Source organism: Leptonotus elevatus, chromosome 17 (genome assembly GCF_054856555.1).
Source record: "Leptonotus elevatus isolate MCC_2025b chromosome 17, RoL_Lele_1.0, whole genome shotgun sequence".
NCBI classification, from domain to species: Eukaryota; Metazoa; Chordata; class Actinopteri; order Syngnathiformes; family Syngnathidae; genus Leptonotus; species Leptonotus elevatus.
This window is the reverse complement of record NC_141255.1, coordinates 14,798,226-14,813,771: the sequence shown is the minus strand read 5'-3', so window position 1 is coordinate 14,813,771 and position 15,546 is coordinate 14,798,226. Positions and strand designations below refer to the sequence as shown.

The 15,546-nt window shown below is 40.3% G+C and overlaps 1 protein-coding gene across 3 annotated transcripts in view; it reads right to left on the bottom strand.

The window, feature by feature from the left end:
- Positions 1-1,345: 1,345 nt before the first annotated feature.
- The window catches only part of LOC147160154 (voltage-dependent calcium channel subunit alpha-2/delta-1-like), a 52,712-nt gene continuing 38,511 nt past the window's right edge, over positions 1,346-15,546 (bottom strand). Inside the window, exons 25-39 of one of the 3 annotated variants that reach the window (XM_086058578.1) lie at positions 14,530-14,614; positions 14,398-14,460; positions 13,731-13,843; positions 13,575-13,646; positions 13,210-13,277; positions 13,112-13,150; positions 12,949-13,020; positions 9,737-9,889; positions 7,951-8,003; positions 7,081-7,136; positions 6,856-6,982; positions 5,641-5,753; positions 5,464-5,546; positions 4,293-4,381; positions 1,346-3,084 (exon numbers count right to left, since the gene is read on the bottom strand). In XM_086058578.1, the coding sequence (XP_085914704.1) occupies positions 3,048-3,084; positions 4,293-4,381; positions 5,464-5,546; positions 5,641-5,753; positions 6,856-6,982; positions 7,081-7,136; positions 7,951-8,003; positions 9,737-9,889; positions 12,949-13,020; positions 13,112-13,150; positions 13,210-13,277; positions 13,575-13,646; positions 13,731-13,843; positions 14,398-14,460; positions 14,530-14,614 (1,223 nt within the window). In that variant the 3' untranslated portion in view covers positions 1,346-3,047. Of the gene's footprint in view, positions 3,085-3,117; positions 4,382-5,463; positions 5,547-5,640; positions 5,754-6,855; positions 6,983-7,080; positions 7,137-7,950; positions 8,004-9,736; positions 9,890-12,948; positions 13,021-13,111; positions 13,151-13,209; positions 13,278-13,574; positions 13,647-13,730; positions 13,844-14,397; positions 14,461-14,529; positions 14,615-15,546 lie in introns of those variants that run through there. The other 2 variants (XM_086058579.1, XM_086058577.1) reach the window with 2 other exon arrangements.

Sequence of the window (15,546 nt, the reverse complement as noted above, 5' to 3'; positions counted from 1 at the left end):
ATCCAGAGCCGCAAATCTCAGCCCGCCCCGGGCAGGAAATCCAGCATGTGCTGTTGACATCGCAACTCATCCGCGGAAGACGAGGAATAACATTTTTGGAAGAGCCAGAAACGAAGTCCAAGAGAAGCGTGGAAGGGGGGGGAATGTGGCCAGTAAATCTTTCAATCTTCATTATTTTTCCTCAACCGACGGCTTTGGATTTGGTACAGTCCGCATGACATTCTAAAAACAAATACAACCTCAAGAGGAAAAGCTTTCTAGAATTTTAGGATTCAGCAGATCGGACAGAGTGTGAAGGATGATTCCAGACCTGAGGCTAGGAATGCAAATGAGCGCTCACCTTTTGATTTGCGGTCGGTTTGTGTGGGGGATAGATAGAAGGCCAAGATTTGTGAATTGGAAAGGATGTCGGGTGCAATGAGGAACGTAAAGCTGAGAAATGTAGCGAGTGTGCAAGGTCAAGTAATAAATAGGATCTTGGAGTTCATTCTGGCCAATGCAAGAACAGGAGTAATGTGGGGCCTCCAACTGGGTCTTCTTAGGTGTTACTGTTGTATTTTGCATCATAAGACTGACTGAGGCAAGTGTAAAGAGACCGCTGCGGTGATCTAACTAGGAGAAGATAAATGCCGGTTTTCAAAGCAGTTTTCCATTATGTCAGCCATTTCACAGCGTTGCGACCTTGATCTTTCGAGACCCTCACAATATTGAGTATAACCTACCAAAAGAAAGAATAGGACTCTCTTCTTTAACCAGAAAACAAGCAAAACAGTGCAGCTGAAAGTGCATCAGAGACTGTTCTTTGTTGTTGTTTTTCGGCGTATCAACCAAGCAACAGCTTCATTTTGATGTATTTTGCCAACTGTCTACTAAATCTTTCGCTGAACTATGTTCATATTTTATTTGTATAATATGATGTGATTTCACAATGATCTGTCTCCAAGTAGTCATTCACCAGCTGCTACCAAGACGAAAAAATGGCTACTATTTCATTATAAGACGTGGTAATTGGCCACTTTTAAAATGTCCCCGGTGATTGTATTTGTTTCTCCTTGCTGCGTGTCGCTCCATTTTTAACGTGCGCCATAAAAGCGTAAACTGACACTTTGTTTTTTTATTTTTTGGGGGAGCCGCAGCTGCAGTCGCGTGCAAAGCGGGCGTCGCTACCGATTAAAATCCATCGCAGCTTGACGGACGAGCCAGAGGAGACATCGGCGTTAATTTATGGAGACTTTTGTGAGCGAAATCCAACATGGCGTCATTGTTGACGTTGGCCGAGCGTCAAGGGGGTAGTCATGTGATCTGTTGGGGGGGGGGGGGGGGGAATAACTCCATAAAGGCAGCAGATTGTTGTCATCAAATTTTATTCTGAATATTTGCACATGGATGAACACACGTTTTGATCAGAACTTTGGTTTTGTACAAACTTTTTTTTTTTTAAGTTCCACTTAAATATAACATTTTAAAGCACAATCAAGGGAGACTAAGACTATCTCCACATGATTAACGTTTTAATTATTTTTTTTAATTTGTTTGCAACAGTTTTCGGTCACGGAAAATTGACTTATATTTTGGATTATGTTGACTACAACAAAATGTTTGTAAGTGGACAACCACTAACTCGGTGAAATGTTTTTTTTTTTTTTAAATAGCCGTGTACATGTGGACATAGTCTTAAAAAGCAGGCTTTGGTGGGCCCGGTGCTAACACACAACACACACACAGGTAACACAAACACTCGCCAACCCGTAAGATTTTTACGGAATCGGAAAAACTTCATATCACGTTTAATTATTCCCAAGGGGACAGCATCGGATTTTAGCACTTTAACTTTAAAAACCTGTTGTTGTTTTTCTTCGAACTTTTGGTACCACATGGCTGCAGTCAATGGTAAAAATCGGTGTATGATTTGTAATGCAAAAGTCGGTAGATGCTGTCTCCTCAAGGGAAAACGAAGGCAGTAACTTGCATAAATTCGGAAAACGAGAGAATTCGGTTATGGCACTTGATTTTTGTCTCTCCTTGTTAGTAACTGACAACGACGTGGTTAGTTCCAGACGAGCACGATGTCATGGCTGATTTAGAAAGTGCAACACTTGCTAGCGTGACGGCAGCGGTTCTCTACATGGAAGCAGAAGAAATAGCGATAAAACCACCAAGTGTGAAAGTGGAAGCGTCGAAACACACTTTGAGAGGCTTCATCTCTCAAATCGTCGGTTTGAGGGCGCCAATGGATAATAAAACCACCGAGTGTGCATGTAACGCAGTCCAACACTTTACAAAATCTGACCTTGAGCCCACAGCTACCGCAACGGATAAAACGCGCCATTTGCATACCATTCGTTGTTAGTTCTGCAAAGATGTAAGTAAGCAAAGAAAGGACAGGAAAAGAGGACTTCAGTATCTATACACACAAAGTGCAGATAGTAGTCTCAAACCTCCAATAAATAGTCCAATAAACAGGCTAGCATCGGAATCACACACATGGCACTAGAGAGTTTTCAGACAGGTGCGTCCTGATTGGTTGACGCGCACGCATGGCAGTTTTTGATCCAAGAAGTCCAGACGGAAGGAGGCCGAGGATTCGGTTTTGATGAAGAGCACAAAGTAAACAATTCCCAGAGACACTGGCAGGAGAGGGAAATAATCCAGACAAAAAAATTATCTGCACCCCGGCGGAGGCGGACCGGGGGCAAAAGTCTGAGGCGAAGCTGTTTTCCTTGCCTTAAACAAGCAGACCTCGGGATTAAAAGCAAACTGTTTGCTAGCTTCTGGCAGTGTTGAATTAAACAGCTCAAGCTCCTCAACTAAGTCCAATAAGGCAGCCCCACTTCGGAAAACAACGGCGCCATCAATCCAAGTCCTCTTCTGGTGGGTTCTTCAGTCAGAAATGTTGAAGCTGATCTCGTTGGTCATTCCGGAGGCATGCTGGTCGAGAGATGGTGGTGGGGCAAGGGCAGGTCATGACAGGACGTCGTGATGCCTGGAGCCGCTCAAAACCCAAAGAAGCACCAACTGAAGGGCCAAGGTGAGCCACAGTGAGGGACTCAAGCTGGACGCCATGCCACAGTCAGCGTCCTCCTCCTGGAGTTCCGACAAGGAGGACAACATCAGTACGGTTAGCGTCGTTGGGCCAGTCAGCTGAATTTGTTTGGACGTGGCTTCTTCAAATCTCACGGCGATAAAGACTGGACTTCAGCTATGATTTTTGACGACGAGTCAATGTCATTTTTAATATTTTTTTAATCAAAATGCACTTTTAGCTCAGTCAGTGTCAAATGTTCGCTTTTAAGGTAAAGCTCTTACAAAACTGCTAATTCATGGGGCATGTAACAAATACATGTAACGGGAATGTAAACAATCACAGTGCTAGCAAATACTAGCATGCACAACAACAGTTCTGATTAATCTCGACGACTTCATCCCAAAAGCCACCAATGTTTTGCATCTCCGCTAAACTGTATGGAACATGAAATAGATAAAAGTGTTAACTAAAAACTGCTGACCTAATTACCATTTAAAATGGCAAAAAATATCGTACAAATTTAATGGTAGGTGCTAACAACATTAGCCATGGACATTTTGAGGAAGAAAAATATTCTAGTAAATAACAAATTGAAATTGTATTTCCTCTTTAATACATTGCGTTAACATGTGCTTTGTGAGCTATCAAAATATGTAGCTATAAAATGCTAACTTTGGAAAAAGCTAACACTAGTGTGGCAAACCCTATGTAAAAAAATAAATGGTAGCATTAACAATTAGCCACCAACATTTCTAAGGACGTAAACAGTTCAAGTAACTTTGTTTAAAAAAAAATGCTGTACTTAAATAATACTTAGAAAAGGTTATAATTGAATACACGCTTATATGCATGTGAGCTAGTGCAGTTACTCCAATGTTTTTAATTAAGTAGTCAAGTTTGTAAAGCAGCTTTTCATATAATTTCCTACAAAATTCCAATCAAATCACAATTCTTTTGAACGCAGATGCAGCATTTTTTTCATTGGGAAGATCCCAGACACAATTGCACTGGAAGTTGTTCCGATGCTCCAAAGTGCTGTATCGGAGGATTACGATACACAGGAAAACATGCTGGTAGTTCAAAGCTGGGCAAGAAGATGGGGAAAACATCAGCGGGGAAGGCAGGGGAAGTAAAAACAGATGCTGGCAGAAGGAGCGAGAAGTGACAGGTGCGGAGCCACACAACACATAAAACAAAAAAAAATGGAAAAAGCGGAAAAGATATACGATTAGAGGTGGAACATGACAGCGAGAAAAGACGGACTGACCCGGCAAAGCACATGAACAGTGGCGGCAGTAACACGAGCAGCGAGGACGCCGACGGGGAGCCAGCGCTACGCCGGCACAGGGCCTCGTCCTAAGCAGCAGGCCAATCACACAGCGGAAGACAAGAGAATACATCATGCAGCAAAGCTCTCCCAAGAAAATGAGATTTAGTGGGAAGCAATGCAGGTTAATAATGATAAAGTATGACATTCAATCGTACATGTTTAAGCTGAGCTTTGTCCAATGCAGCGGCCGCAAAAAAACACAAGCAAGAAAAAAAAAAACTTCTTGGCAAATGTGGAGGTGTTAGTAATGGAAACATAGAATACCTCGTGTTCACTGAGGAGCTAACAAAGTTAGCGACCAATGTTTTGCGGCTTAGCTACATGCAAGTGTCACAATTAATCCCAGCTAACTAAAAATGCTAACACGTAAAATGCTCAAACGTGTGTGATAAACTGAACCGTCAGTGCTAACAAGGGTGGCAAACAACATTTTGAGAAAAAAATCGAATTAAAACATGCTAAATTGAAACCACTGTAACTCATTTGTGGGGATGCGCGTACCAGTTTAGCAAACCAACAACTAGCGAGCAAGATGCTGAAGCTAAAAAGAGTTCAGATTAATGAAACGTTTGTAAGAATCTACGTTAAGCTACATGTGAGCAAATAAATAAATACATTAAAACAATTATAATTAAAAATGCCAAGGTGTAAAAAATAACACTAGAATGGTCAACACTACTGTATGTGACAACATTATTACAACATTGAAGTTTTGAGGCTACACTGCTAACGAAACAGCCACTGACAAATGATAATTTTACACGAGCACAAGTATTTCACAGTCGTAATATTAGCATACGTGGCAAACATTGTATGACAAATTCAATAATGTCGCATTTGTAAGGCTAACTGTACCTTATTAATATAGCCAAAAGAAATGCTAACTATGTAGGCCTACACGATGTAGGACAAAATAAATCAATGGCATTTTATTTGTGGTCAAAATGAGCTAAAGGGGTGATACGGAAGATAAGAAAGCGTGTTAGCTAACAATCAATAATGGCGCAAACAAAGCTGCAAGGCGTTCCTGAGACAATTTAAGCACAAAACTCCACACAAAGCAAGCTGTTTGTCTGGAAACAAGCATCCCGATTGCGATAAGACTTACAAACTCGTTATTATCAAAGCACACCGCAGGTCCTTTCCTGTAGCGAGGATTCTGAGCTATCTCGCAGGGATCAGGGCCGTTAGCTAAACGAACCAAGTCAGGAATATCAACCAAAGTCTGGCATTTACACACTCGTTTCATTCGATACTTAATAAAAGTAGGTGTAGTGAAGGATACACTGCTGTTCATCCTGTACAAGCGGCTTGGTGTCACAGGACGCGCAGCTGTGTTTGGCGTCAGCAATGATAAAAACCAAATTGGTGTTGGGAAGCTTCTCAGCGTGGTACAGTCTGAAAATGAACGCCACACAAGAAGACGCATCAGGAAATACCGTGAGAGCAACCATTCAAAATTGGATGCAAATAAAGTTGCATGCAACAAGAAAGTCACAAGAAAAGTTGTGATAAAAAAAAAGAAGAAGCAAATAAGAATGTAAATGTATCTGTTGAGTTGGCGGTAATGCACCAAATGTATTTGCCAACCACAAAAAGAAAGTAGAAGAATAAATGGAAGAAGAATAAGGAGTAATGGCGGGTAATGTGTGACGTATGCTAGTTCGATAGTTTAGCATGTAGCATCCTACACAACAAGGATTTCATATCTACAGCACCAAAAGGTGCGATAACCGACCAGAGTTAGACCTTAGGCCACAAGGTAATGCGGGATTCTTGTTAAGATAAGACATTTTTAACTAAAAAGAAAAATTATTTTCTTTTTCTTTGATTTTGGGTGCCAGAAAACGAAAAGGCAATTTACTGTCCAAAAATACGGTAGAAAAGGTTGAAAATTTATACAAATATATTTGGACCTATCTTAGAAGAAAAAAAATACCACAAAACAAAAAACAAACAAAAACGGGAATAGTTATATTTTTCCATAAAAAAAAAAGAAGTAATATCAGGACATTATAGATGTTAAAGAGGATGCAAGTCTTATGGCCAAAAAGAAAACAGGAAGTGACAGTGTTTTTAACAGGAGGTCTCATGAGGTAGTAACGAATCATACAGTAACGAGAAAAACCTGGATCCTTTTTATTTTAATGTCGTTCCATCCCAAAGGAACAAAAACTCAACCCCACAAAAAAATTCCTATGTCAGGAGTGCACAAATGATTTTCTCTGCTTTTTTTTATAGTGCTCGTTAAGAGGGAACGTGTGCGGCTAATGCACAGGAACGCCGCACCGCATGCAGTGCGGGCACTCCATTAGGCGGCACGAGGGGGCCTTAAAACGGCACACGCAAAGGGGACGGGTGGGCGGTGGTCGACATGCCGGGATGGTGGTCCGCACACAAGTAACTTGACTTCACCTTCATGGCATGTGATTTTTTTTCTTTTCGTTTTTTACAAGCGCAGCGTCATCGGGGACTTCGTTAAAGGTAGAATTTTTCTTACCTGGAGCATGTTTCGCAGTCGACCGTTCCTTTGAAGGAGAGGTTGCTCGTCTCAAAGTAGTACTGCGTTTGCTCCGTGATGCACACCTCTTTATGCACCATTTCGGACACGTCCTCTTCCACGTCGGCTGCAGCCCAAGTTTTTGAGTTCACGTGTTAGTTTCGATTGACACCGTCGGAGAGGCATGACATGAATTTAAGGCGGACTGGGAAGAGATTCATTCACCTGCATTCAGGAAACTTGGGAATGTGATGCTGACCAGCAACTGCTGCAGCATCGACCTGAGAGCAGATAAAGTTGTACTATTTCCACCCAAAAAGTTGCCGCAAGAAAGTTAGAATTTTGGGGGACAAACGTTTGAATGTTGTTGACGAAAAAAGAAGCAATTAGAAACTAATAAAGTCGGTCTACAAGAAATATTAAACATTTTTATGCTAAAAAAATGTTCAGCAAAAATATTCATTTGACAACAAAAACAAATACCCTTATGATGAAAAAAGTTAAGTTGATTTATTGCAACAAAAACACAGCTAGAAGAAAATTAATTACTATCACAAAAACAAATGTTTACGCTAAAAGTCAGGATGCTACAATAATGCTGTAGTATTAAGATGAAGTAAGTAAGTAATTAAACTACACAAATTAATTTAAAAAAGTAGTGTTACTGAAAAACTTCTTATGAAAATAGTCAACCAGCTCGCTTTACTATTTAAAAAATAGCTAACAACAATGACATATTCTTACCCCAAAAAAATGTGTACAGTTGTTGTGTAATTTTGCAAAGAAAAATACAATAATTTTCTAATACTCAAAAACATGAATTTTTTCATGAGAGAAACATTTCTCAAATATTTTTCAAACCCAGTTCGATTTTTTTTCCCCCAGTTGAACAACATTTTGAGATACATGAAATGCAAACATCATTGAAAGCAAACATACATGGTGCACTTACTGCTCCGTGTAAAACAAGCTGTTAACTCCATCAAGAAAAGGAGACCACAGCCTGTTTTCTATTAGGATTCAAGTATGTATAATTTCCCCAAGAATGTCACATGTTCTTCAAACTACAGGCGCGGGCCACATAAAAGGACTCACCAGGCTGCAGCAGTGGCCCACCAACCAACGTTCAAAATGTCAGCGATGGAGGGCTGGGCGGAGCAGACGCAGTCAAAGTTCATCCATAGAAGAAAGAAGATAACAAAAAGCAACAACATGAGGTTTGAATCACAGGCCTGTTGACCATGTTGTTTGGATTACAGCTAGCATGCGAGTACCTCGTTGTGGCCAATCAGTCACGTAGCTTTCAGACATGTTGAGTCACACACCAAGTCAACGTGTTGACTTTGATCACGCGGACGACACGCTAACGCTCCGGCTCGTTTTATTATAGCATACTGCACTGACCGTTTCATTCTTTGACTTTTAGTGTCATACAAGCACTTTGTATTTGTTCTAGTTTGTATTTAAATGTGACACAAAAAAATAAATTTTACCACGAAAAATACGAACAAAATTGTGCTAGCATGGGTCTGTTCTCGTGTTTGGAATGGCAATTAATGCTAGTGCAAATCTCTCATGTTATGAGTATAAACATTTTTACGTTAAGAGATGTCAAACATTTTTACGTTAAGAGATGTCAGGTTACGGAAAAAAACAAGCAATATCTGAGTGAAAAAGTTAGAATTGTCATTTAATAAAACAGTGATATTTTTACATGAATGTTGTAGCTTGAGGAAAATAAATAAAAATAAGTAATATTTTAATGAATTTTTTTACCTTCAAAAGCGTTTCGTTTAAAAAAAATCATGTTACGAACAAAACAAGTAATATTTTTACATACATTTTTTTTTACATTAAAGCTGTAATTTTACTTAAAAATATTCTAATGTTGATAAAAATAATTTAATTTAAGATTATTGTATTTCAGGAAAAAAAATGCCAAGTTACAAAAAACATTGATGTAAAGAAATAAAATTTCACCCCAAAAGTTGTCATCTGAATAAAAAAACGAACTACTTTGTCATTATGGGGGGGAAAAACAACAACTACATCATATTTTTACATTGAAGTTGTAATTTGATGTTTAAAAAAAAAGTCAGTTTCAATTTCAGAAAAATGTTGTGAGGTTATGAACAAAGTAGTATTTTTAATAAAGTTGTGATTTCATGAAAAATTAATCATGTTACAAAAAGAAAAAAAAAACATTGCTAAAAAGGTTTTTTTTCCCAGAGAGAAAAAAAGAGACTTAAGTCCTGAAAAGTTCAAATAAAATTGAGAAAAAAAGTCATGTTCCAAAAAAACTATGCGCACTGAAACAAAGTTATCAGTAGAAGTCATGAAGGAAAGCGACCCCCTCGAAAATGAAATGATGCATCTCAAGGTGATATCCTTTAAAGCAATTACAATTATTCATGAATACATTTGCAGAATGGGGCACGTTTGTATGACAGTCAAAGATGAATATTTTTGCTGCGATGTCACATTCAGCCCAAGCTTCCCCCAATCAGTGTTTTCTTCGACACAAGGAGGAATTGGAAGATTTCCCAAGTTCAGCGTTTTGAAAAAATCTCAGTGATGAAAACCAGCGCTTGCCGCTTGGCGTGTCGGCTGAGCATGCGAGACCACCTAATCCTGTTAGCGTTACGACAACTCCCACCCGGACGCTTTCGCTGGACCTCTGCTTCCCTTCTCATCTGCACTCTGCCGATTTATGGCTCCCTGGCGTTTTCGCATGTGTGCGTGCGAGCAAGCAGGTACGTCTGCTTTATCTGTTATGATGACTGTATAGCATGTCGGGAAATCAGTGCATGTATCAAAACGTGTTAACATACGAGTGCGCGCGTGTGTGTTCGTATGTGTGTGTGTGGCTTTTGTGACTCACCACATAAACAGATCGCAGGCCCGCCGCCGCCTTGGTCTCCTTGACGGGATCGCATAGCGACTGGTAGTCGAAGGACTTCTTGGAGGTGAAAAGCGTGGAGTTGACCAGGTTGGCCATCAGGATGGGGTCCACCATTCCGAAAAAGCGACCGATCTGAAACGAGGACCACGTCACATTAACATTACAACATTTGGCAATTTTTATTTGTCGAACCTTTCCACAAGTGACTTTCCCCAGGCATCTGGTTGGCTGTTGCCTTGGCACGTGATTGGCAGCTGAACTTTAACCAAATTCAACATAATTAAATAAAATCACAGATGATTTTTTTAAATTATTATTTTAGCCAAAACCTACTATTCTTTATAAATATATTATTATTATATATAAACAATTTTGTATTTCCAGAAATGCAACCAAAAATGCATTTTATGGAGAAAAAAAAAAGCTAAATGATAATAATAATAATAGTACAGCTTTCCTGCCCTTTTATTTACTTTCTTCTCATTTCTGATTGGTTGGGGGAAAGTAAAAAATAAAAATAAAAAATCTGTTTCTGATTGGTTGGGACTGTGCAATTTATGGGGGTTGGATTGTAGTAAATTTAAATAAATACATTTAAAAACTCATTCTACAAAAAAAAGTCAGTTTTACAGAACATTTTACAAATTATTTTGTAATTGTGTGGGGAAAAATAAAATAAGTTTAATAAAAATAAACCTTTTAAAAATGAGAAAAACATGTAAAAGCTGTGTAATTTTATACTAATAAACGTGTATTTTATGTTTATAAATTTGGGTTTTTACGAGGAAAATATTTGTTCTTTCTTTTCCAGAAGTGTCTTTCTTCTGGCATTTGATTAGCTAAAACTGTTTTGCTAGGGCTATAGTGCCACCTGTTGTCTTGGCATGCACCCAAAAAAAATTTAAGAGTAAAGTCAATTATACAATGTTATGATAAAAGTTAGAGTACTATGAGAATGAAAAGTGAAACAGTATAATAATCAAAAGTTGCATTTGGGGGGGGTAAAAGGGAAACATTTGCAAGATAAAATAATGCTCAATTTTATTGAGCTGCCCCTCTCCGAAAGTGATTTTCTTCTGGCGTCTGATTTGCTACAAATGTCATGCTAGGTGCTATAGTGTCACCTGAAAAGCAAATGCCTGATGGACTTTGCTGTAATCCAGTTAACGCGACCTCTAAATGTTGTCGTTGCCTAAACCGGTCTCAGGTCAAGCCCGCACGTGTGCGACACTTCCAATGAATGAACAGTCGCCACCCTGTTGGCCCGCAGACTCCCTGAGGAAAAAAGAAAAGGAGCGGGTCGCGCATAAAGAGGCGGAGGAAAGTCCACTAGACGTTCCCCGCTGGATATAGGACGGAGGGGCACACACGAGACCTCAAGTTTTAGTGCCGCTGCCAAACTTCAGAAGACGCTTGATTTATCCAGCGCACGCCCGGCGCTGATTAGCCAGCACATGAAAAAACATTTAGGCAAACCGCAGCAGGGGGCCCGGCTCACCTTTTAGCGTTTTTACAAAAGCCCACTGGAGCCGAGTGTGCATTTGCATGTCAACAAATTAGGCAAATTGTGCTTCAGTGCTTTCGTTTGTTTATTTGCACTTTTTTTTTTAAAGAGTTTATCTTCATTAGCATCTTGATGGCTCAGATGTCAGGCAGACTTTTTTTTTCATTAATCAGACATAAACAATGTTGATGCTTCTGACAACATGATGCAGATGAATCTTTGAGTAGCACTCAGAAATGTACCCCAGAAGAGATCATTTCTATTGTTAGCGATGGAATGATGTAGCACTTCTCGCAGACTTATCAATACAAAGGCACAACGCATACATGGTGGCATTTTTGCCGTACAAACAGAAAGATGGCCGCCGGTGACATCACTTCTCCTGATGGCGATTAAGCAGCATTGTTAGTTCATTCGTATATGAAGTCCGTGTACCCAAACCACATTTGAGAAAGTCAATTTGAACTTACTGGCCCGTAAAAAAACACCATGCTTACTAAAAATTTTGTTTTTACTTGTTTTCTAATAACATCTAAAAATGACTTATGATAGTAGGCTTACAATTTTATGAGTGATCAAGGCTCATTTTGTTTTTAGTAAAAACTTTTTTTTAAGTCTTTCGTGTGTGTGTGTGTTTTTTTTATTTACTGTATTTAGATCAATGATTGAGATGAATAATTGCTGATTATTAATAAGAGAAAATTAGCAACATGTTTAAAAGATAACAGCTTTTGGTGAAATTTATATGATATTTGAGGATAATTGAATTTGCCAATTAAAATTGTTATATAGTTCTCAAAGAGCTATTTGACATTTTCTTCATTTTAGCTGCATCTTTTGAATGAATCTTGAGATTCAAATAAACATTTGAATTTCGATAGCCTTGCCCTGCTTGTTGCACAACTTTGCACCTTTTCTTTATGTTTGTGTATGCTAATTTCAGTGTTTCTAATACGTCGTCTGACAGTGATATATTTGGCGTGCATTTGTGCTTTTACATGTAGAAACTAGGGGTGTCAAAATTAGTGCGTTAATTTTGAGTTAATTTAAAGTTCTATTTACGCCATTCATTTTTTTAAATATGCGATCAATGACCACCCCTTACTTGGAAAGCCTGTACTGGGGGAATTTCAGTCGCAAAGTAGCAGACACGCCCACGCCAAAATTTTGCAGTAATGATTGTAATAATAATGCATCTATTTGTGGAGACTGGGGTCAAGTTGTATTTTACAATTTAAAAAATGTGCAGAATTTCACAAGTTACTTCAGGTTAAAGATTAGATAGCTTTTAATATGAAAAGAAAAATGCACCGAGCTGTCACCAGCGTCTTACAAATGAATCTATGCTATCTAGTGGCAGAAAAATGACCTCAACAAAAAATTTATATCACGCTGTTTTTTGTTTTTTTTTACAGTATAGTACATCTTTTTAATTTTAACTAAATTTATGAAATATTATGAAATTACTGTATCAGTCACTAAAAGATGAAGCCACAATTCTGTTAATTTAATCTTTTTCCACTTTTGCTAATGAGTATGAAAACACATTTTTGTACATTTAGAACAGATATAAAATTTGCAAGTAACTGTGAGTTAACAATTGAACTCATGTAATTAATTACGATTCAAAATGTTAATTGCCTGACACCCCTAGCAACTTTTTTGACATGCTAAAGCAATAGCAGACCTGATCGACGTATTCCTCCCGATTGGACATGACCAGGAAGCCGCCGTCGTCCAGGATGACGCAGTCGACGTGCTGGAATCACACGGAGATGCCGGGACACAGAACTTAAAGAAGCCATGACGGTAAAAAATAAATAAATAATAATAATGAAATCAAATCTCACCTTATCATTCCGTTGGCAGCCGCAGATCTCATCCGTGCACTGTCACAGAAAAAGACAGACTCACATTTTGCCGACTTTGTGGCGCGGATGTAACTCACGTTGGTCCTCAGCGTGGTGTTGATGAAGCTCGCCATCCAGGCGCTGACGTCCAACTTGACGCCGACCACTGGGGATCAAAACAACAGCCAGACACCCTCCATCATGTCGGACCCTGGCGTCAACTTTACTCCCTGAACCGGGGAGAGCGGGAACGCGGAAAACTTGGCCGAGGATCACAGAGGGAGCGGACAGGTTGATGTGTGGTTTGTGTGCGCGTGTCACAGGAAGTAGACAAAGTGTGTGACGGGCGTCTGTGTCAAGCAGCAGGTGACAAGTCGGCTTTAAAATAAGCGTCTCAAGTGTGAGTGTGTTGACACAGAACCTGACAAATTGCCATTTTACTTTATTTTTAGCGTGTTCTTACCCGCCGGCTTGAGGAGCTTATTGTCGATCTTGAGGTTGACAGCTTTGCTCACGAGGATCGAGTCGTCGCTCACTGCCAGTGGGGACGAAAAGGCGCAAAAGCGTAGGACAATTCATTAGGTACACCTGGCTGTATTTACAGTCGGTGCGTACTCACTGTTGTCTTTGAGGTACGGCGTTGGTGTAAAGATGTACAGATCGTTGTCCAAACTTCGCTTGTAGAAGCTCGATTCGTACGTCTCTGCCTCCTCCCTCCAGTTCAGGCCCGCGCTGTAGTGTGCGTGAATCGACAAATCTCACCTCAATCAAGTCATTCATTTCTCTGGTCGGAGCTAAAGGTTACCCACGTTTCCAATTAAATCCCAAAACATATTTTTGGACTCCCTTCTCTTTGGGCATACCCCAGGGATCTGTTTTCGAGCCACTCATTGAGCACCATCGCTGATGCAATTACGGGACAAAAGTAAGCATTTCCGCAGACCGGATTCTCTCAATTTGTTTTGGATTCAAAGGGTCGCCCTTGGGGATGCGCATTGGAAGAAACAAGTCAAGGTCAAAAACTGCATGCGAGTGGAAAATGGAGGAGGACAGCAGGGATCTACATCCAATCTGATCGCGGAAAGTCAGGAGATAAGCGATGTAAGGGCCAGCAAACTGGGGATTCACTAACTCCAAGACGTGGATGATGGACAATTGACGGATAAATGTTGGAAAAAGTCATTATCCACCACCTACATCCATTGACGTATGTTATGTAGGATGGTCGAGTGTTTATCCGTCAATATTTTTCCCAAGCTTTGAACCCCAAATCAAACTTCTACTACCTTTTTGGGTAGACTCGGGTAATCCCTCCATCGGTGGCAATAAATCTTGCGGTGACTTCGGGCCTACAAAACACAAAGTTACGCACGTTTTGCCGTGATGAAATGACAGTATGATTCTTTTTCTGCACTCACTGCAACTTATTGTCCTTCCAGATCTTGATGAGATCTGAAGTGATGCCAGCGTCCAGGAGCAATCGGTTCACCAGCTCCACGTTACCTAAAGAGCAAAAACAGCATCAGCCACATCTGCCCGAGCCATTTGCGCCTGTCTGCTGACAGATCCAAAATTTGTCAAACGTAATTGTTCATCTTTGCGGGGACGGTGGGGCAAAATGTTGTAGTTTTGGTTTTGGGAAGCTAATGGGCCGGAACGTAACAGCTATCTGCAGGAATGTGTTAAATAAATGCATGCCGTATCCCGATAGCCAACATGGAATGAAATATGATGTGAGGGGAGAAAAAAGATGGAAAAGCAATAAAATAAAGCCAGAAAGAAAAATAAACGCGGGTATATGTGATATGAGAAGGGACAGGGAAAAAGCTGGGACTCATTTTTATATTTACACAGTGACTTTCACTTAAAGCACTTCTGATTAGCCGATGACTTAATCGATGGAATGAGCCAAAAACAGTGATAGGGTTTACATCTTGTGGATGTAAAAAGTTCCGGGTTGTTAAACATCAACAAATAAAGGAGCTGTGGAGTAATCATTTCACAAAAGGTCTGTTGAAAGCGGATAGCGGTGAAACATGTCGTCACAAAAGCGAGCGAGGAGGCTGCCAAGCTGCGGGCGGCCGCTCGCTCCGGCTAACAAATTATTTGCCAAGACCTCCGACAAGACCGCATGACAAACATAACAGGCGATAAAGGCTGCGCTTTCCAAGCCGCTTTGAAGCCTCTGCTCCAGTCCGTTAACATGGGGGCTCACTCATACGCCGCCGCCACCTCGTGCGAGCCTTCGAAACGCAGCACACACATCAGAGAACAGCTGCTCGAACACTTGATTCCGAGGTCCTCCGCCACCCCTTCGCCCGCGGTGGTTTTCATTACGGGGCCTTTATTGAAGGCAGCCCAGGAATTCCTAATGTACTCGGACTTTTTCGCCACTGCCCCCCCCCCCCCCCGCACACCTCACATACCCCCCTGTT